The sequence below is a fragment of the Mus musculus genome, chromosome 2 (assembly GCF_000001635.26).
Source record: "Mus musculus strain C57BL/6J chromosome 2, GRCm38.p6 C57BL/6J".
Lineage (NCBI taxonomy): Eukaryota > Metazoa > Chordata > Mammalia > Rodentia > Muridae > Mus > Mus musculus.
Window position 1 is genome coordinate 129457372 of NC_000068.7, and position 22428 is coordinate 129479799.

The 22428-nt window shown below is 40.1% G+C and overlaps 1 protein-coding gene across 3 annotated transcripts in view; it reads right to left on the minus strand.

Annotated features, from left to right (window-relative positions):
* Positions 1 to 425: 425 nt before the first annotated feature.
* The window catches only part of F830045P16Rik (RIKEN cDNA F830045P16 gene), a 78806-nt gene continuing 56803 nt past the window's right edge, over positions 426 to 22428 (minus strand). Inside the window, exons 1-6 of one of the 3 annotated variants that reach the window (XM_017317744.2) lie at positions 17011 to 20858; positions 15264 to 15578; positions 6052 to 6360; positions 2943 to 3269; positions 1967 to 2028; positions 426 to 1305 (exon numbers count right to left, since the gene is read on the minus strand). In XM_017317744.2, coding sequence (XP_017173233.1) covers positions 1267 to 1305; positions 1967 to 2028; positions 2943 to 3269; positions 6052 to 6360; positions 15264 to 15578; positions 17011 to 17227 — 1269 coding nt within the window. In that variant the 5' untranslated portion in view covers positions 17228 to 20858 and the 3' untranslated portion in view covers positions 426 to 1266. Of the gene's footprint in view, positions 1306 to 1918; positions 2029 to 2942; positions 3270 to 6051; positions 6361 to 15263; positions 15579 to 17010; positions 20859 to 22428 lie in introns of those variants that run through there. The other 2 variants (NM_001379444.1, NM_177653.3) reach the window with 2 other exon arrangements.

Below are 22428 nucleotides of genomic sequence, written 5' to 3' on the forward strand. Positions count from 1 at the left end.
GGTACTACTGACATTTTAGGAGAATGTTTGATACCATTTCCAAAATATTCATGCAATGAATAATTTTGTAAAAATATAAAGCACAAGAAAAAGAAATAAACACAAGAATTTTTAATGAAAAAAGTAGAACAATTTTTCTAGAAGAAAAAACAAAAACTATAAAACTATTCTAACTAAGGCAGCATAGTATTGACAAAGATAGACAAGTAGTTTATGGAGTAAGTTATCAGTACAGCTCCAGATTATAGAAAATTAATATGTAGTAAAGAGAAAAGCAAATATCAGTTTATACTGGATAACTTAACCTTTTTCACATATACCATCACCATAATCAGGAAGGAAAATGTGTGTGTGTATGTGTGTGTGTGTGTGTGTGTGTGTGTGTGTGTGTGTGTGTACATGTGTAATCAAATAAGAACATAATGTTCAAAAACATTATTTATTTTTGAGATAACAAAATATATAAATGTACCAACACTGTAGGTTTGTGTCCTGCTTGAGAAACAAGAAAGATTCTCTCATATACTCAAAGAGATTAGGAAAAGAATATCACAACATTGTAATGGCAAAAAGCATTGAATAATCAGTGTCCATTGTGAGATAGATTAACAAAATATAGCATATTGTTACAATAGAAGACCACAGAGCAGCATAAAATGGGTAAATAGTAATGCTTCAAATTAAGAAATTCACAAGGTATATTAAGTATGAAAATGAAAGTTTCAAAATGTTACATATGATATCATAGATTTTATAAAGAATAAAACCAGAAAGCACTATATGCTGTTTAAAGGTTATGCTTATGTCATAACAGTATAAAGCCATGATTAAGAAAGAAAACCAGCAAATTCGGGGCAATATAAAAAAGAAACTTGAAGAAGATATGGACAAGATGTTATATTTTACAAAATGTTATAATGAATCTAGAGGTGTTTTATACTGTTTTAAATCCCATTTCAAGATAGGAAAAATTCTTTTCAACAGTCCAGTAATACGAGTTTTGTGTCTGTTAAAATTAAATTATGCTTCCAGAAATTCTAGTTGGTAGTCAGAACTGGAAAATTAAGGATTGACCATGGCCAGAGACAGAGTGAACATTCATTTCCTCATCATTAAATTGCCTTTTGGTTGTAAGAAGAGATCATTTGAGATTCAGTATCTTGAGTCTGAAATATCGCTAAACAATCCACAAGTCTGTGTGCAGTGTGCAGGGGGAGCACATCTGTGGTGGATGGAGGAGGGCGAGTGAAGAGCAGGAGTCTCGGATCAACTGCAGGGCCTTGCATCTTCTCTCCACTTGAGCTCCTTAGAGAGGGTAGTAGGCAATGTATCACAGGTCATACAGAAGCAGGAAACATCATTTACTTATTCAGTTCTTCATTCGTGTATTCACTCCATTAGTATCTATTGAATGTACACTAAGTAGCTAGTTTTCTTTTTGTTCTGAATTCAAAAGGAATGTCAGAAATGAAGACCTCACACGTCTTTCTGGGACCTGACCTCTCTTCCATATGCACATTCATTTTTTTTCTCGCCAGTTAGCATGTCCATTCTTTTAGATTGGTTGACATCATAGGACAATTTAACAATGTGTGGGCAGACTCTTTGGAGTTTAGGTCTTGACTATTATTCCATTCCCACACCTTCAACTCTTACATATGGAATTACAAGAAACATAACTATAAAAAATTCCAACTCCAGGATATCACACAATGCACAGGGTAGGGAACCTCTAAGAATTTAAAAAGATATTTGGAGAAAATAAGAATATTCACAATTTCCTCTTGAGGAAACATTTGTGGGAATCTTTGAAGGCATACTCTGTGAATTTCATGTGCTTACCCTGAAGTTCTCTTGCTACCCATGACCATGGCTGTGACCTCACTCTCAAAAAACAAAGGACCATTTTCAAACTCACTTGTCACAGGCTCCACCGCCTATACACGTAGATGACTAGTAAACTCACCACCAGAAGTAACTTGAGGCACAGAAGGGAGGCCACAAAAACGTGGATAGATTTCTCTGAACCTAAAATACACACAGCAAAGGGGTCAACAAAGAGTGAAACATAAGTTGAAATGATTAATCTGAGATTGGTAGCCAGGTAGTTCCAAGTGTTCCCCAATTCTGAGCCCATCCTTGGGCTAACATGCCAACATGAATATAATCATTGTCTTCCCTCTAAGGTCTTGTGGTCACTTAAAGTAACATTTGTTGTAATCTTTGAACATTGTTATTATCATTAACATCTTATAGATGAAGAAATGGGATCTCTGAGAGATAGTTGACAGTGTTGACTAAATTTACACAACTGTAATTATTGGAAATTAATTTGAAAACAATTTTACATAAAAATAAATAATATTAACAGCTGATATTTAGTGTAGGTAACATGCCAGTTTTGTATTTATTATATATTAACATTTAATTTTCAAAAGAATTCTACAAATTAGGAACCTGTTTATTACATGTAAGGAAACTGTTGAATAAGAGTTATATGTTCACTCAAAAAATGAAGTAAAATAATTATCATTGGAGTGGGCATAAGGCAGTTCCCAGATATGGATGTTCAAGTAAGTCTTATAGGACAGTGTACATGCAAGCTTACTTCCATATACCTGAGACTACTTTAAACCAGAGTCTTGGTGACAAACTCTCATGGTCACTAGTGGATCAGCACTAAGCTAAACTTTCTCTAGGGCATTTTCAAAGAGGATGAACTGGCAGAACATTCTTCCAATAGAAATGAAAGAACCATTCTGGATGGTCACTCTAAAGGAAGCTACTGACTGGAGACCATTCTGTCTATGGAAGAAACCTCAAGACTCCTAATCTGAACAATACTTTCATGATTATGAAACTTATCTCCTTAGAGTCTTCTGAAATGCAGCAAGGAAACCAAGGTGACTCCCATATGCCCACAAGGACAGAGGCAAACTTACTTAGGCTCCTGATGGCTTTGGATGTGGGAAAGGATGCTGCAGACAATACAATGCTGGCCTGGATGGGAGGGTGTTCCTCATGTTCCACCTTGCAAGTGAGTACTTGATCAGACCTCTCCACTGATGTGTTTACCAACTGCAGGACTTCCAGAGTGTAGGACCCATCCTCATTCCTCTTAGGTGTAGGTTGCTCTATTCTCCTGATCACATGGCAGTCTTCCAGCCAGGAGAGATATACCTCCTGGGGATAGAATCTCTGCACATGGCAAGTGACAGTCACCAAACTGGAGACAGTTGAAGATTGGGACACTCTCACTGCCGGGGGAACTGACAAAAATCCAGATAAAGCCAAGAATTAGTGCAGGAAATCTACTGGAAGGTCTTTGAGGGTGGGATCATCTTCAAGGCCCAACCCAGTGCCTGCCACAAATAAGGATTTATGAATTGGTTAATAGTTACATGAAGAGAGAAAGAGAGAACACAAGTTTGGATAGGTGGATAGATAATAAGGGACCTCCCAATGTTTGTTCTTTTCATTTTGAGCTATAGAAAATGAGGTATCAAATCTATTCAGCAAACTGCAAATATGTTGTTTTACTTTTCAATTAGATGATTCCAAAATTTGAAGATTCATGAACACTAAAACACTAAGTGTTAGAGACTAAGATACTAAGATATATATATATATATATATATATATATATATATATATATATATATATACATATATATATATATATATATATATAGAGAGAGAGAGGTATATATATATATATATATACCTCTTTAGAGAGGTTAAATAATTTCTCCAAGGTTTCAAGTAGCAAATCTGGGGATTATAGCTGAAACAGAATGTTTGGCAATAAAACAGTCATAACTACACTATAAGTCTTCTGAGACTAGAGTCTGATGGCTTCTGAAAGAGATTCAACTGGAGTTATCAGCATACAAAGCATTGTGTTCACAATGACAGACATTTTGGGGGAGGGGTTGGAAATCCCAGTATCATCCTTTACAGTACTTTTCATGTGAAACAGAAGCATGATAGTAATATCACCCTAAACTGAAGGCTAGGTGATCTAGGTTCTGGGCTTGTGGGTCTGTGTTCCATCCTGCCATTGGGGAGGTGAAACATGGGGAATGCTTGACTGGGTTGACCCTGTACCACTGCTGTTGGGTGCCAAGGTTTAGGGAAACACTGAGACCAGTTTAGAGGGTGAGAGTATCCAGTCTAAGATGTGGGAAGCCAAAGGTGGGGCTTCCAGACTCCCATACCAGTGACAAACCCAGAAACATTGGGGGCTCATGAGCTGAAGACAGTAAGGAACCTGAGGCTGGGGAAATGGGGAGCTTTGGCTTGGCTCATTGGTTATCATCCTTAGCTTAGCAACAGTTGTCTGGACGAATAGAGAGGTCTTCTACGGAAGACTTAGGCTATGGCTCTGTAGGCGAAGGCTTTCTCCATGCTCCTCATGGCAGTTTCAATGGAAGAGACATCCCTGTTTATCCATACCATTTACTGAGTGTTCAGCTTGGAAAATGAAATGCATACCAATTTCTCAGGGTGGCCAGAGATTAAAATACCTTTTGCAGGAAGAAATGTCTGGGGAGGGAAGCTTATTGGCTGAACCCTCAGGGCCTCTAGATACCTCATTAGCATGGAGAACTCTGTACTGGGCTATGTTACCTACGTGGGGAGTGTGGACATGTGTTCCAGGCCAGGAATCTGACAGGGAGCAGGGAGGTACCTACTGTCTCAGGTGGTACCTGTGTACCAGGGTCTCAGACCCGCTCTACCTTACCAAGTTTCCTAGCATGATCCACTATCCCACATGGGCCCTACACTGACATCAAAGCTAACTAGATACTATGCAGCTATTTTTACTCTGTAAGACTTTGCTATTAAGACATTTCCTAAAGTCAAATCAGCTCTCTGATGACTTAGTTGACAGATTTCAGCTCTTAGTCTAGTGTTGATAATGTTAAGTTCTTATGTGTTGCAACTTGAAGGAACTGAGGCTCTGACCCCCTGAAGTCCCACTTTTAGACCAAATGAAGACATTTCTACAACAGAGAACATAGCTGAAAATACATGTGCTGAGCAAGGAAGGGTTTGGAATAGCAGCTAATTGGATAAAGTAATCAGTTCATTTGTGAACATTTGTATGTCCTGTGATTTTTCTTCCTTACACAGTTTCCCTAACTCCAGAGAATTATGTAAAAAATACTTAGGTAAGAGGCCTCCCTGAAATAGAGCTCTGCTAAATGACACCCAAACGCTGAGGCTGATAACACAAGCAACATGACTTGGTACATATAGAATTGGACAAAGATCACGCACTCATCAGGGCACAATCTTGGGTGCTTTCGTGTTAGAGTCAGTTGCCTTTAAGAATCAGACAAATAGTACAAAATACCTGTACAAGTCAAGTAAGGAAGACCCTCCCTACTGCGCTGTACTGGCTGTGAACTATGCTTTCTGGAGAGAGTGACATTAGCATTTTTCTCCATGTAAGATGATACCTTTGCTCCCAGGATGGTAGCACATTTCTTCTATTGTGCAAATTCAAAAAAAAAGAGGAAAATATTTTTTAAAAATATAAAAGTCTTATATGCTTTAGGCAGTTAATCTTATTACTGGTCAATCTTGGACCTTTGAATTTATTTCTCGGTATGAGACATGATTTCTCTGATTTTACAGGTGTGGCAAGCATCAGTGTATCTTGTGACAACCAACAACAAAGAAGGAAAATTTAGACTCAAATCCAGATAGGAGCAATGATCCAAGGACACGACATAGTCCCTAAAATTTAGAAGACTGCAAAGACCTTCAAGTATTCTTTCTATAGACTAGCGATACTGAAATGAAATCCCATTGGGTAAGTAGCCTAAGTAGCCTATGGTTTTCAGATGAAGGAAATGAGCTACGAGTGTTATTCTAAATAGGTGTAACAACAAAACGCCACCTCTGCCTAGTCATCAGAACATAGCACTAAGTACTTCACAGATTCCTTTTCTAGTGTCACTACCAACTAAGGCCATTTCAGTGAATAAACCAACAACAAGAGAAGCCCACAGCCTACCTCACCCAGAAAGAGAAAAGTCTTACCACAGAGGTACTGGCCCAAGTAGATGACTTTCTGGAAAACCACTAATGACTTGTGCTCAACCAGGCAGAGAACTAACGATAATATGTCATCACTCTCCAGTGAGACGATCGCAGTGCTAGTAACATTGTAGGTCTCTCCATTGGAGAAGACGTTGGTCTGGGTCTGGAGACGGGTGTGGTTGTTTTTGAGCCAGGTCACAGTAACCTGACGAGTTTGTAATGCAGAGGATGTGTACTTCAATTGGATGCTTGCTCCAGGTGGAAACCGCTGCAGGGGGCCTTCAAGGTGATGAGAATACTCTGTCCTTCCTGCAAGAAGAGAAGCCACATATCACATCAATTTCCAGTGTGAACAATTGCCTGGAATCCATCTTGTAAAATCCCACCACTTCCTCTTTTATAGAGACGTTAATATTTCCTTCTGATAGGAGGATTCTGAAGTTTTTAGCAGATGGCAAACAGTAAGACCAAAGGGATGTGCATCTCAGAAGACCCACACCACAGAAAACACACCCACAGCAAACAGGTTCTTCTCGGATGTATCAAATAATGGATAGGAGAACAAGTCCAAATTAATGACATAGCCAGGAGTTCAAAACAGGTAGTCTAGTCTCAGGGTCTGGCCTCTGACCTTATACTCTCTTTCTCTCACTACTAAAGGGAGATTCCTTAATGCCCACAGGCATGTCATACAGAAAATTTGGCAGCATAAATGTTGGTGTCCACTTGAACTACATCTGTACCTCTCTCTCTCTCTCTCTCTCTCTCTCTCTCTCTCTCTCTCTCTCACACACACACACACACACACACACACACACACACACATATATATACATGAGCCCTAGCAGGTTTATTTTTCAGAAATCTTATTCCTAATTAGCAGTGCAGGGTGAATTTTATTTCTCTGGAAAGCAAATAAGGACGCCAATATTGAGTGTATGTAGCATGATAATCACATTACAAGTGTCAACTATAACATTAAAATCTTAAAGAACCACCTGAAGGTTTGTTATTACCTTAAAATAAGTAAACACCAGAGCTCACGAAGAATTGCTTTTCCCTGAAGAGCCCCACAACTCTACAAGTGGCATTCCTATACTCAGGTCTAGTTCTGGGAGCAAGTGTCACCTATTGGAATTCCCTGATAAGTTCCCCTAAGCCCATCTGAATACTTCTAGCTCCAAAAGTACAGCTTTCACATTGGATCCCCCTAGTAAGTTTGCCCAGGACTAAGACCATCTCTGAACCCAAATCTAGCTCGTCACACAGTCCTTGCACCAAGCCAGTATGACGTAGGCAAGAATCATAGTTCAGACACACAATCAAGGAAAGACATCCACATGCCTAGGTCACATTGAAAAAGCATATCTATGAATTACCAAGACAGTATACCAACAACAGTCACTGTTTCTACAGAAACAGTTTTCACTGATAGTTACCCAGATGAAACACATGAAAAAAAAATGTAAAAGAAAAATGATCAATATCATTGAAAAATTCAAGGAGTTTAATGAAGACACAAATAACCCAAAGAACTTAAAGGATATATTAATAAATATGTGAAAGATGCTCAAGAAAAGACAAATATAAAGCTGAATAAAACAAAGCAGAAAATTCAGAATTTGAAAAGAAATATAAATATTAATAAAAACTCAAAAAGGATGGAATTGAAAAACTCAGCAACCCAAATCCAAAACTCAGGCAAAGCCTTACAAGTAGAATGGACAAAATTTAATCTAGGTTATCAGAATCTAAAGATAAAGCAGCCAGCCAGCCTTGTGGACTGACCAACTACTGGATTCTTGAACCTTCCATTGGTAGAGCCATTGTTGGGAGATAGCTGGAGTACAGCCTGCAAGCCATTTGTGTGTGTGGTGTGTGCATTAATTCTATAGGTTCTATTTCTTTATATATCTTTAGTTAATACAGCATATAAGAGTAATTAATGAGAAAAAAGAGGCCATTAATTTGAGGGACAAAGAAGAATTATATGGGAGGTCTTGGAGTGAGGAAATGGGAAAATGATAAAATTATGATCTCAAAAATAATAGAACTAAGCTTTTAAAAGAAAATTGAAAAATAACTCCAAAAACATTTAGTGCTTAGGAATATATCTAAACAAAGAAGAAGAAGAGTCCTACAGTGAAAACCTTAAAATATTGAAAAAGAAAATCACAGGAGGTACTAGACAATAAAAAAGAAAATCACAGAAGGCACTGGACAGTAGAAGGTATTTCATGCTCCAGATTGATAGGAGTAATGCTGTGAAAGCAGCTACACTATAAACATTAATTACAGACTTAACACAATACATTTCAAGATTCTGATGTCATAGCTCACAGTTTTAGAAAGAAACAATACAAGGAATTAATATGGAACCACAAACAACCATGGATAGCCTAAGCAATCTTAAGGAGTAAGAGCACTCCTGAGTGCACTGCAATATCTGACCTCGAATTATAGTATAGAGCTAATAGTGATAAAGACAGCCCAGTACTGGCATAAAACAGACAGGGAAATCAATAGACAAGGATAGAAGACCTAGAAACAAAAAGTAACAACTATGCCTGCTTGATTTTTTGACAAAGCATGCAAAAATTATACAGTGGGTAACAGTAGCCTATTCAATAAATGGTGCTGGCAAAACTTGATTTCTCTCTGTAGAAGAATTAAATTAGATTCTTGCCTATTACCTTGTAGAAAGATCAATTCAGAATAGATCAAAGACCTTAATTTAAAACTGGAAACAGATTTCAAGAAGAAATCATACTCAAGACAGATACTGGGGTAGACAGGACTATGTTGAATAGAACACTAACAGAATGAGAACTGCGCACAAGTGTCGACTGATGGGACTGGGTAAAAATAAAGGTTTTGTACAGCAAAGGAAGCAATCAACAGAGCAAGCAGCCAAAGAAAGGAAACACTTCACCAGCTACAGTGAAGCTAAAATCCAGATTTTATAAAGGACTGCATAATTTAAATACCAAGGAAACCAAGCTGCCAATCAACAAACACATGGACAAACGTGCTAAATAGAAAGTTTTCAATGAAAGAAGCACAAATAGCCAACAACTGTTTTTTAAAGTGTTCAATATCTCTGACCATCAGAGGAATGTACATTAAAACTACTTTGAGATACCACCTCACCCCAGTCAGAAAGGCTGCTATCAACAAATCTGACAACAGATGTTGGTTGGAGAAGATGTGGATAGAAAGGAACCCTTACCCAGTGTTGGCAGAGATACAAATTAATACAGCCATTGAGAAAATCAGTTTGGAGAGTTCTCAAAAAGGTTAAAAATAGACCATGACCTAGATATTTTACTCCCAGGTGTATACCATAGAACTTCACACCATGCTCCAGAAGTATTTGCACACTGTGGGTAATTGCTGGTAAACACCCTCAGCAAAATGGCTGGATACAAAATTAACTCAAGGAAATCAGCAGCCCTCCTCTGTATTTGTACAAATGATAAATGGGCTGAGAAAGAAATTAGGGAAACAGTACCCTTCACAAAAGCTACAAATAATATAAAACACTTTGTAATTCTAACTAAGCAAATGAAAGACCTGTATGACAAGAGCCTCAAGTGTCTGAAGAAAGAAATTGAGAAAGATATCAATCAGAAGATGGAAAGATCTCCCTTGCACATGGATTGGTAGGGCTAACAGAGTGAAAATGGCTATCTCATCAAAAGCCATCTACAGATTCAGTGCAATCCCCATCAAAATTCCAACACAATTCTTCACAGATCTCGAAAGAACAATGTTCAGCTTCATATAGAAAAACAAAACAAAACAAAAACCCCTAGGATAGCTAAAATGATTCTGAACAATAAAAGAACCACTGGAGGTATCACTACCCCTGACTTCAAGCTGTACTTCAGCGCAATGGCAAAAAAAGCTGCATGGTATTAGTACAGAAACAGACAGGTGGATCAGTGGAATTGATTGAAGACACAGAAATAAACCTACATACCTATGAACACTTGAGTTTGACAAAGAAGCCAAAACTATACAATGGAAAAGGGAAAGCATCTTCAACAATTGGTGCTGGTCTAACTGGATGTCTGCATGTAGAAGAATGGAAATAGATCCGTATTTATCACCCTACACAAAACTCAAGTCCAAATGGATCAAAAACCTCAATGTAAAACCAGACACACTTAATCTAATAGAACAGAAAGTGGGGAATAGCCTTGAACTCCTTGGTACAGGAGACAACTTCCTGAGCAGAACACCAATAACTCATGCACTAAGGTCAAGAAGTAATAAATGGGACCTCATTTATTACAGAACTGAAAAGTTTCTGTAAGTCAAAGGACACTGTCATTAGGGCAAAACAACAGCCTACAGATAGGAAAAAAAAATCACCAACCCTACATCCAACAGAGGGCTAATATCCAAAATACACAAAGAACTCAAGAAGTTAGACACCAACAACCCAAATAGCCCAATTAAAAATGGGGTACAGAGCTAATCAGAGAATTCTCAATAGAGGAACACTGAATAGCTAAGAAGCACCTAAAGAAATGTTCAACATCCTTAGTTATCAGGGAAATGTAAATCAAAACAACCTGAGATTCTATACATGCATCAGAATAACTAAGATCAAAAACTCAAAGGACAGCATATGTTGTCAAGGTTGTGGAGCATGGAGAACTCTTGTCTACTGTTGACGGGAGTATAAACTTGTACAACCAACCACTCTGGAAATCAATTTGGCAGTTCTTCAGAAGATTGGGAATTCTACCTCAATACTCAGCCATACCACTCCTGGACATATACCCAAAAGATGCTCTACCATCCCCCAAGGACACATGCTCAACTATGTTCATAGCCACTTTATTTGTAACAGCCAGAAACTGGAAACAACCTAGATATATCGTAACTAAAGAATGGATACAAAAAATGTGGTGTATCTACACAATGGAATACTACTCAGCCATTAAAAACAAGGACATCATTAATTTTGCAGGCAAATGGATGGAACTAGAAAATACCATCCTGAATTAGGTAACTCAGACCCAAAAGGACATGTATGATATGTACTTACTTATAAGTGGATATTAGCCATAAAATAAGTGAAAACCAGGCTATAATCAGCAGACCTAAAGAAACCAAATAACAAGGAGGACACAAGGGATTACAGTTAAATCTCTCTCAGAAGAGGAAACAAAATAAATATCAGAGATTGATGGAAGGAGGGAACTGAGCAGAAGTGGAGACAGAGAGAGGAGTGGGTGGAGTGGATCATATATAGGGAGAGCAGGGGAGAGGGAAGGGAGATTGGCTGGGGGAGGCAATCTCTAGGATGTGCCAGAAACCTGTGTTGGGGAGAGGGCCCAGAAGGTATATGGGGGGTGACTTTAGCTGAGATTCCTAGCTGAAGGATATGGATCCTGAAGTGGTCACTTCCAGTAGCCAGGAAAGACTCCCAGTAGAAGGATAAGGACAGCAACCCAGCCTTTGACCCAAAATGTGTCCTGCCTACAAGACGTGCAGGGACAAAGAGCAGAAACTGAGGGAATGGCTAACCAATGACTGCCCCAACTTGAGACCCATCCCATGGGCAAGAAACAATCCCTGACACTATTAATAATACTCTGTTATGCTTGCAGACAGACAGGAGCCTGTCACAACTGTCCTCTGAGAGGCTCCACCCAGTAGTTGACTGAAACAGATACAGAGACTCATACCCAAATATTAGATGGAGCTCTGGGAGTCTTATGAAAGAGTTGGGAGAAAGATTGAGGGACATGAAGAGGACAGGGGCCCCAAAGAAAGACCAACAGAGTCAACTGACCTGGACCCTTGGGGGCTCCAAGAGACTGAATCACAAACCAAAGAGCAAGCATGGGCTGGACCTAGTCTCCCTGTACATATTTAGCAGACGAGCAGCTTGGTCTTCATGAGGGTTCCCCAACAACCAGAGCAGGAGTTGTCTCTGAGTCTGTTGCCAGCCTGCCTGTGGATCCAGCACTCCTAAATGGACAGCCTTGTCTGGCCTCAATGAGAGTGAATACACCCAGTCCTGAAGTGATTTGATGTGCAGGGAGTTGGTTGATCCTCAGAGGGCGGGGACTTCCCCTTCTCAAAAGATAGGGGAAGGTGGAATGGAGGGAGGTCTTGCATGAGGGGGTGCTTGGAGGAGAGGAAGGGCTGATACTGTGTTGTGAGGTGAATAAATAAATAAATTCTTTAAAAAACTGCAGGCCAATATACATGATGAACATAGATGCAAATTTCCTCAATGAATTACTTGTAAACTAAATGTGGGCATGTATTAAAAAAAACACCCACCACTATCAAGTTGGCTCTCTCCTTGACATGCAAGATGGATATGTAAGATATATCCATCCTTTTTAATAAATCATATCAAAGATCTTCAAGACAAAAATCATATGCTTGTCTCCATAGATGCAGAAAGGGTCTTTTAGCAAGAATTCAACATGCATTCATGTTATAAGAAGGACATCAGGGAACATAATTCAACAAAAGTAAAGACAACACGTGACAAATCCACAGCCAACATCAACTGAAATGGAGAAGAACGTGAAGCAGTTCTGTTAAAGTCAGCAACTACATAGGGTTGTTCTCTCTTCCCCACCCTTGCAAAACAGTGGTTGGAGCAGCAGCTAGAGCAACAAAATGGGAGACACAAATAAAAGGAGTTAGAGTAGGAAAGTAAGCTGAATTGTCCCTCTTTGCAGATGATACATAATGATAAATTCCTTCTATAACTAAAATAAAGGCAGGCTGGATTTTGTCAAAGGCCTTTTCTGCACCTATTGAGTTCAGCAACCGAGTTTTGTCTTGAAGACCATTTATATGAGTTATCACACTCATATATAACAGGTTCCAAAGATTCATCTAGAAATTGTTAACAGAAAAGTGGTAGAATACAAAAATCAACTTACGAAAATCTATATATGCCTTCTATACTCCCCTAGCGAAAAAAGGCTACATCTCTGAGGTTAGTTCTATATTTCTCAGTGATTTTTAATACTGTCTTGCTTTCAGCCCAGCTTTGGGATATGTAAACTTGGACAGCAAAAGCTGTCCTGGTGTTCAGATACCATGCATGAGCCAAGGAAGAGGACACTTGGCAGCTCTCATTGATTGATGGAAGAAATTTGAAAGGAAACTGCTTTACCTGGAGTCCCACAGACAAGCATTGGCCACACTTATCCTTCAGTTTGACACTGACCCATTCAACTGCAAAATCTGGCCAAATTCAAACATAAGCCTGTTCTTCCTCCAAGAGCTGGGGAGGGAGGCATGCAGAAGAGGAGCCTACACTATAAAGCCACAGGCCTGGGCTCTCAGCCATCACCGAAGTTTTAAGTATTTGATTGTGGGTGCTGAATAGTATAGACAGATATGATATTTCAAGAAAAGTAAATACCTTCCAATAGGATTTGAGAAGCGTTTTGTGACAATGCTAAGGTCTACATTCTCAGGTGACAAAGAGAGACATACAGAAACACCATGTTTAGTTTGTAATCTGACAGCTGCATTGTAAGTCTAGTGCTGCTGGCTGTCACTCATATCAGAGCCCGTGCCACCTTCCAGCTCTCAAAGTGTGAGATAACAATCAGTGGAAACACTTCTACCCAGTAAGTGCTCCATGGCTGATATGCAGTAAGTGCTCCATGGCTGCTGATATGCAGTTAATGCTATGTGGGTGATATGCAGTAAGTGCTCCATGGCTGATATGCAGTAAGTGCTCCATAGCTAATATGCATTAGGTTCTCTGAGGATACTAACCAAACAGAACAGGCATGTGAGTAGATATACTTAGGAGCCAGGGTGTTGAGTAAAGGGATTTGGGAAAGCTTGCCATAGCTACAAAGATATGTTAACATTAAATAGAAAAAGGCCTTGATGGAGAGAGAGAGACAGAGAGAGAGAGAGACAGAGACAGAGAGAGAGACAGAGAGAGACAGAGACAGAGACAGAGAGAGAGAGAGACCCTAGCAGACCCTGTGGTGTCTGTCACTGTTGATGCCATGCTGTCATGAGGTCCACCTTCAAGTGACAGTTAGATATATTGAGTGCAGGTGTAGGGGAAAAATAAGACAGAAAAGGAAATCCACAGTATGAACTAATTAGCAAGTCACATTTATATAAGTATGCATACATATATGATGGTCACAAAGAGATCGTGAAGTTGAAGGGGAATGGGGGATGTAGGAGGAGCTGGGGGAGGGGTGCGGAGTGGAAATGAAGTTAACGCAGCAGTCATGTATACACTTACAATAGAAATAAGATAAAAAAAATTGTAAAAATGATGCAACTTGCTTCCCATCAAAAGGCACCCATCCATTTGGAGTTTAGCACCCAGGTCTGTGTGTCCCATTGGATGGATAGTTCTCTTATTTCTATTGGACAACAGAAATGGGACCCAAAGAAATGTAAAGGTGAGTGAGATTATTACCTCTGAGAATTCTTACAGCAACCAGAAAAAGGCTGGTTCTGCCATAGGTCGAGATAGAAATCAAGGTGGAAGCTTGCTATGAGAATGGGCTGCCCAGCAAGCCCACATGCTGCCTTACCCCTGGCTTGTCTATGCCTTACCTATTACTCTATCTGTCTCTGACTGCACACCTGCATAAACGTGTCAGAGTATGAAGTATGTTTCTCTGGATCCCAGAAACAAGGAAGTTCTGGATTGCAATGTCACAGTGCCCTCTTGTGGGAGAAATACTACGAATCACGAACGTGTGAAATAGAGTAGAAACAGAAGAAATTACCATCAGGACCATGTGTGCATAGAAAAAAAAAAAAGTAAAATGAGGAGAAAGAAAGAGGTGACAAGAGGGTGTCACACCTATCTTGTGTGACTCTTTTTCCTGGCTCAGGGGGTCAGTAATTCTGGGTCTCTTCAAAGTTGATTTCTAGAAACATCCAGCTGAATTCACTGTCTTGATTAATTGCCTTCCCAGAAATTATTTGGAGCCCAGCTTAACTGTGGTAATTTCTTGCAACCAAGGGTTAAGGAGAAAATTTTGCAATATAATGAGGGCAGCAAAGGAGAGTCATTTCTTGGTGGAAGTATCTGAAAGAAGGGGCATACAGTGGGAGTGGCTCTTCAAGAGCATCCTCTCTGGGAAGGGGCTTCCTTTCTCCACGTTCATTAGGGGTTCCCGAGTCTCTAGCCCTTTAGCCACAATGCCCTGAGGACATGAAGGAAACAAGGCACTTACCTCTGATCTTCCTGGGAGCTCCCAGGGTGATGCTGTTCTTAACTGGAGGCTGGTCATCCTGGATCACCCAGCAGACAAAGTCAGTCTTATTCAATATGGCATCTACCTGTAATGTGTGCTGTAGAGAGTAAGTCCCATCAGAGTTTCTGGTGGTCTGAGGAAGTTCCATGGTCGGGATCTTGTGCCCATTCTTAGTCCAGATGAGGTCCATGTTTTGGGGATAGAAGTGGTTTACATGGCAAGTCAGGTTCACTTTTTGATGCACATGATCTTGGATCTCTGGGTCTTCAGTGGTGATCTTCAGTGTTGGGATAACTAGACAGGAACAATAAGTAAGCCTAGGGAAAAATCTTGGCATTGACTTATCCACCTGTCTCAGGGTCACTCAGATTGATTGATTGATTGATTGATTTTTGATTGATTGATTGATTGGTTGGCTGGTTGGTGGAATCCTAAGAATTTCAAGGTGATCTTGGACTCATTATATAGACAGGATGATCCTGAACATCATATCCTTCTGCCTCCACTACGATATTTCTTCAGCCCCCCTTTTCTTGTCTTATAATCCAGCCAGTCTAATTTGTGCTGCCTACATCCTCATGGATGTGGGACACTGGAACATGCTTGACCTATCAGGCCCATGCCCTTCAAGAAAACTCACTCTCATTTCTTCAGAATCAAGCTGTCAGGATCTCTACAGCTATGGGGCAGGACCTTCTGAGGACCTTCATCCTTGAATGTCAAGTGGCTTCAACTTGTGCAATTCCTGAACAGTTAGTTACTCTGAGTTCATGAGTGAAGAGAGATCATGAGGTCACTTGTTTTTTTAAATGAACAATTTCTATATGTTTGGTGCAAGACAAATAGGGACAAGAATAAATACTCATGAAACATAGCTGGAGACACATGGGTATCTAATCTGATCTGAGTTTTCAATATTCCATATCATGATATATAATTGCAAGAATTATTAAGGTGAATTGCCCCACAGGACCAGGTACTCTCCAAGCACAGCACCTGTAGCAGTGCCTGGCACATTAGCTGTTCATTATTCATTGAGTAAATTACTCAATACTGAATGTTTCCCAGAGCTCAGGACCTTATTTATAGAAGACAAGCACTCCACCACTGAAGTGCATCCTCGGCTCTCTTTCACTTATTTTGTTTTGTTTAGTTTTATTTTATTTCACTAAATTGTTACGGCTAGCCTCGAACTCAATCTTAATCCTCACAGGTCTAGAGGTTGTTATATACTGCCTAGACTTACCAAGGAGCTGAGATTACATGTCTTATGCCACCAACTATAGAAATATTAAAATATTAACAATGATATAAATAAGACACGTGTGATCAGAGAGAAACACTAGGCCATATAATAGCAAGGCCAAACAGTCCTAGACATTTTACAATGTATTGGGCAAAGTTCTTGGTGTTTTGGAAGGAACAATTAGCTTAATCTTCAGAGGAAACTTACAAAGTAGGTGTTGTTTTTATTCCATTTTGGGGGGCAGAAAAAAACTGGGGCACAGAATATTTAAAACACAAGGACAATATTCTGTAGCCTATGACACAGCTAAGAAAGATCAAAGCCCAGCTGAACAGCCCATGAAACCTGTACTTTTAATCCATATTCATGTGCTCAAGGTTGGCATTGATCAATTTCTGCTCCCCATTTGTAAAATGGGGTTTTGAGCAAACGCTCCATGCCTGCAGTATGGTCCCAACACATAGTTCACTGATCACTCACCTCGGAGAACTTGAGAAAGATTAATGGTCATTCTTAGGGGCTCTTTGAGGTCTCCATGGGTGACTTCACAGGTGATCTGAGACGAGATATCTTGCTTGGTCAGGGTCACCCATGCTTTGCTTCTGAGAGAGTAAGAGTCATTGTTGACATGTACCACGTGTGTGGTTGAGGCTGGATGTTCATTGTTGTTCCTCAACCAGTTGACACTGAGGTTCATGGACCTGAAAGGGGCAGCAGTACAGAGAAAAAACACTGAACTGGAAGGGGTTGTCCTCTGATCTGGGCCTATCAGGGTGATGAAAGGCTTCCCAACTGAAACAAAACAAAGAATACAAAGCAGTTACTCTTCCTTCTCAGGGTTGAAGGAACCAATATGCAAGAGCATGCCAACCCTCCCAAGGCCTGTCCCATAGAGAATGAGAACTGTCTCTAGACAGTTCTCTAGAAGTCAGCCTTTCAGAGACTTAGAGCAATGGCTTCCTCAAGTCAACATACATTCCAGTGCACGCATACTAGGGGAGCATATACTATGTATCTGACTTTGAGGAGGGAGTGCAAATGGACCATAACAAGCAACTGGCAAACAAAATATGACTTCTATGAGGGAATGGATGTCCTCAGGAGACTCAATATGTACAAAGATAGAAAAATGAGGAGTCACTCTGAAAGGGTGATTGAAACAGGGCTTTCTGTACTAAAACTAAAAAAACTGAAGAATAAAATACTTATTCCTATATAAGAGGACACAGAAATGACATTTGGCAACTGAGGAGAGAGAGAGTGTAATGCTTGGGTATATACCAAATAAATGGATCTTATGACCCAGCTGTACCACTCTTTGGCTGTCTTAGGCAGCAAGTCTTTAGGAGGCTTAAAAAAACATAAGGTCTACTGCAAAACTGTAACATTGCTTCCCACAAGTGCAGGCCTAATTCTGAGAGTGTAGCTTGCACAGTCTTTTCCTGCTGGGTTTCTCTGATCTACACCTACTCCTGCACCATGTCCATACTCACAGGCTTAGGTCTGGATATGCAGTCTGAGAGCATCACCTTTGCACACTCAATTCTTCTCTCTTATACACATAACTAATATAATCTCCACTAGCTCCAGGGACACACCTCAGTACCCTATTTGCCTAGGGCATCCTCTGACTCCCACCTGCCCCTGTGTTATGTCTACAATTACAGTCATGTTGCTGGACTCTTATCTCACACACAGCTATTGTCTGCTGAGTTCCTCTGACCCACATCTACCCTGCCCCAACTCCTTGTTCCCAGGCCTAATTCTAAATGAGCAGACCATACACTAGATATTTCTGGCCTATGTCCATTTGCTCAGTTCCTGCAGTGATCCAATCTAGTGGAAGCTAGAATCTCATATCATACACCCAACCAAAGAAATAAGTCCACATGCCCACAAAACATCACAAAAAAAAAAGAAAGGATAAGAAAGTCTGTCTGTCTCTTCAAACCTGACAGACCCACATAAATGTTCTCTGGTGTGAATTACCTAGATGAGCCCCATAACACAGAACTTAAAAGTACTAAAAACTTTATTAAATAATTCATAAAATTTAAGGAAGACACAGCTCAGTGAATTTGAAGAGGAAGACAGTAAATGCATAAGAAAATATCTGTAGCTCAGTGAAATGAGAAACAAAATCCAGAATAATAAAGACAGAAATATTGAGAACTTAAACTGTAGTGGAGATAGAATTGAATAATCAATAACACAATTAGAAAACTCAGAAGAAAGCCTTACACATGGGATGGATCACATAGAAGATAAAATATCATGTTTTGGAGGTAAAGTAGAACAATTGGACCATTCAAGTAAATATAATTATAGAAATTAAAAACGCATAAAAAGAACATTCAGAAAATATGAGACAACATAAAAAGATCTTCACCAAGTGGTAGTAGCACAGGCCTTTTATACCAGCACTTGGGAGGCAGAAGCAGATGAATCCCTGTGAGTTTGAGACCAGCCTGGTCTACAGAGCAAGTTCCAGGATTGCCATAGCCACACAAAGAAACCCTGTCTTGAAAAACAAAAAGAAAAAACAAAAACAAACAAACAAAAAGAAAAGAAAGGAAGGAAGAAAAAAGACCAAATATTCTAATTATAGAAATAGATGAAAGAGAAGAATCCCAAATCAATGGCAAAGACCATATCTTCAATAAGGTCATAAGAGAAATTCCCTAAACAAAGGAAAGGTACAACCACATAGATATAAGGAATACACAGTAGATCAAATAGACAAGATCAGAATCAAAACTTCCCATGCATATTATAGTTAAAACATGAAATATGCTGAAAAGAGGGTACACATTTGAAGGAAATCCCACATATTAACCACTGATTTCAATGGAAAATTTAAAAGCCTTGAGCAATGCTCTTCAACTTCTAAAAGTCCACAAATGCCAAGCTAGACTACTATACCCAACAAAACTATCTGCCATAGCTGAAGGAGAAAGAGAACCTTTCCATCACACAAACAGGTTAAAGGAATTCATATTCATCAAAACAGCCCTACACACAATCCTGGAGGTGATCCTCAGATAGAAGAGGGGAATAATCAAAGTCATGTGACTATAGAAAGACAACAAATGAAGCTAGATTTACATCTTACCCCCATCAGGATGGCTAAGGTCAAGAAACAAACTGAGAACAAAGGCAGGTGAGACAAAACCAGGAATACTCTCCATCCTAGGAACACCTTCTTTCAGGCTCATGCAGTACCGACTGTGAGACTGTGACAAAGTCCTCACTACTCTAACATAGGGTTTCTCCCCCAGAGTAATAAAGACTGCCCTATCTGGGGATAGTTTTTTTGTAGATTCAGAGCAGCGGTTTACTTAAGTCATAATGTTTCCCTGGCATTCCTACTGTGTTCAGACTGAGAGCTATACTCTAGGGACCTGGTGACAAGAACCCTTCTTTCAAAGTCAGGTTACAAGAGAGAGTCAAGTAGCCCTACATGACAAAGAAAGACAGAGAACAGTGTAGGTAGCCATGGGCTCTGATATAGTCGATGATATTTCCTTCTGCTTTATGTAAACATAGCTCCTGAGGGTTGTAAAATACTTCCAGGTATAAGTTTTATCTACAATTCAATGGCGGGAGGATAGTATTATGGTATCTGTTTCCTGAGAGATTAGGGATGCAGAGACGATTAATAACTTGCTCAAAGTCATATAGCCTGTCAGTGACTAAAGAAAGCTTAACCGGTTCATCTGATTTTGGATCCAGGACTCATTATTTCAATTTATTCCCTGCATGTTCTCTCATTCATTCTCTCTCTCTCTCTCTCTCTCTCTCTCTCTCTCTCTCTCTCTCTCTCTCTCTTCTAGACCTAGTAGCCACTGAGTCAAGAGTTGACATCATAGAACTCAGGTTCTTTCCTTGTCACCAGGCCTCCTAGCCCCTACCTCCATGTCACATGCTCTTCCTCTGATCCCTAAGGCCCCACCAACTCCCTTTATCTAAAAAGGCTCTAGTATGGAAAAGGCACAATCAGCCCAGGAAGAACCTTAGGGCGCAGCTTACTGTGGAGAACAGGGTTTTGCTACCTCTGAGCACTCTTCTGCATGCCCAAGGCTCTCCATGGCCGAGACTCACCTGCGAATGCCAGAAGAAGTGTTGACAAAAGAGGCCCCAGGCCCAGAACCTTCCACAGTGTAGTAGCCATGATAAGAAGCATCAGCCCTGGCATGTACCAGGTGACAAACCTGGATGAAGCTCTGAGTGAGCCCAGGAGCCTCTGGCTAGTTTCTTCCCAACCTGGGCTGCCCTACATACCTTAGTTGCCCACACTTAGCAGGGCTTGGGCAGAAATTTGTGCCACAGTGAGGGAAGTGGTCATTGTGGCTAAGATTTCTCTCCATTCCCCAAACCCACAGCCAAAAAAAAAAAAAAAAAAAAAAAAAAAAAAAAAAAGTTTACCACTTTGGTTGGATGCTGGTTTTGGGGAAACCATAGCCAGATTAAGGAGGGGCTGAGCTTACCTCCAGAGAGCTGGTCTTTGATGTTCTGATCCTTAGACTCCCCTTTTCTGGAGGGACCAACACATTCAACAGACATCACCATCACCCAGTCTACTCTATTTATAGTCCTAGAACAACTTCTAGAAATATAGAATGGACATTGAGTCCCAGAAAGGCAGATCTAGTGAATCTTGTAAATACAACCAGATACAATGAAGTTAGAGCATGGGCTTTAAAAGCCAACCCTTGGTCTCCACTTTTCTGGGTTCATAAATGTTGCCTGGGTATTTTCTGTTGCTCAAAATCATCTAATAGTCACCAAGCTCCAGAAAAATGAAGTGGAGACATAGTGGCCTGTTTCTCTGACCTGATTGGGAAAACTTCTCCCTTAGTTTTTTCTATCCTTATTCTGCTGTATTTGAATTCCCAGTTATACACTTGGACATATGGTCTGGGGATTTTTGAGAGCTTTTGTTTGATTTATTTCTTTGTAATAGTAGGAATTGATCTAATGACTTTATTAAGCATGTTAAACAATTATGCTCCAGCCTTAACTGATTGCTGTTTTATCATTTCCCCAATGGAAAATATTTTGACATGAAAGATGCTTCATGTCCTGAGTACATAGAAGAAACACTGTAACAATGAGACCCTTAGTGTCAAGTGTGTCCCCAGAACTGATGATGAGGCAGGCATGTCTTCTTTCCCCTCCCACGGCCCTCCCAGCTCCCCACTCCCCAGCAGTGTGTCCACTTAGCTAACGTGGGAAGGAACAGGGAAGTTATTTAGCCTGCAGGGGAAACTTTCATAGATGTTTCTTCCTTTCTTCCAACCACCATCACCCAACTTAGGGGACACTTTTAGAAAGATGACTCCTTAGAGATGCTCCCAGGAAGAGTGGGCCCTCTCGTCTGGTATAGGTTTACTGAACTAGATCTTCATGTCCGGTTGATCAAGGGGTAAAGAGGGAAAGTGAGAAGAGACAACCTAGAAGGGAAATAAAGTGGAAAGAAAATATGAAGTGGGAAGATCCACTTTTAATTCAGATCTTTTGAGGTGGGAAGATCCCCCTTTAATCTGGGTCACACCTTCTTCTGACATCTTATGTACAGAACACAGAAGAAAGAGGCTAGTTCTCTTTGCCTGCTTGCTTTCACTGGTAAGTCTATCCCTCCATTGGCCCCGGAGCCCACTTCTTCAGAATTCCATCACATAATGAAGACCAGCTGAGACATTCAGACTTGTGACCTGAACAATTACTGGATTTTTGAACTTTTTGGAGAGAGAGAGAGAGAGAGAGAGAGAGAGAGAGAGAGAGAGAGAGAGAATATCTAGCTATCAGGTAGATAGATAGATAGATAGATAGATAGATAGATAGATAGATAGATAGATAATATCAGTTCTGTTTCTCTAGAGAATTCTAACTAATGCA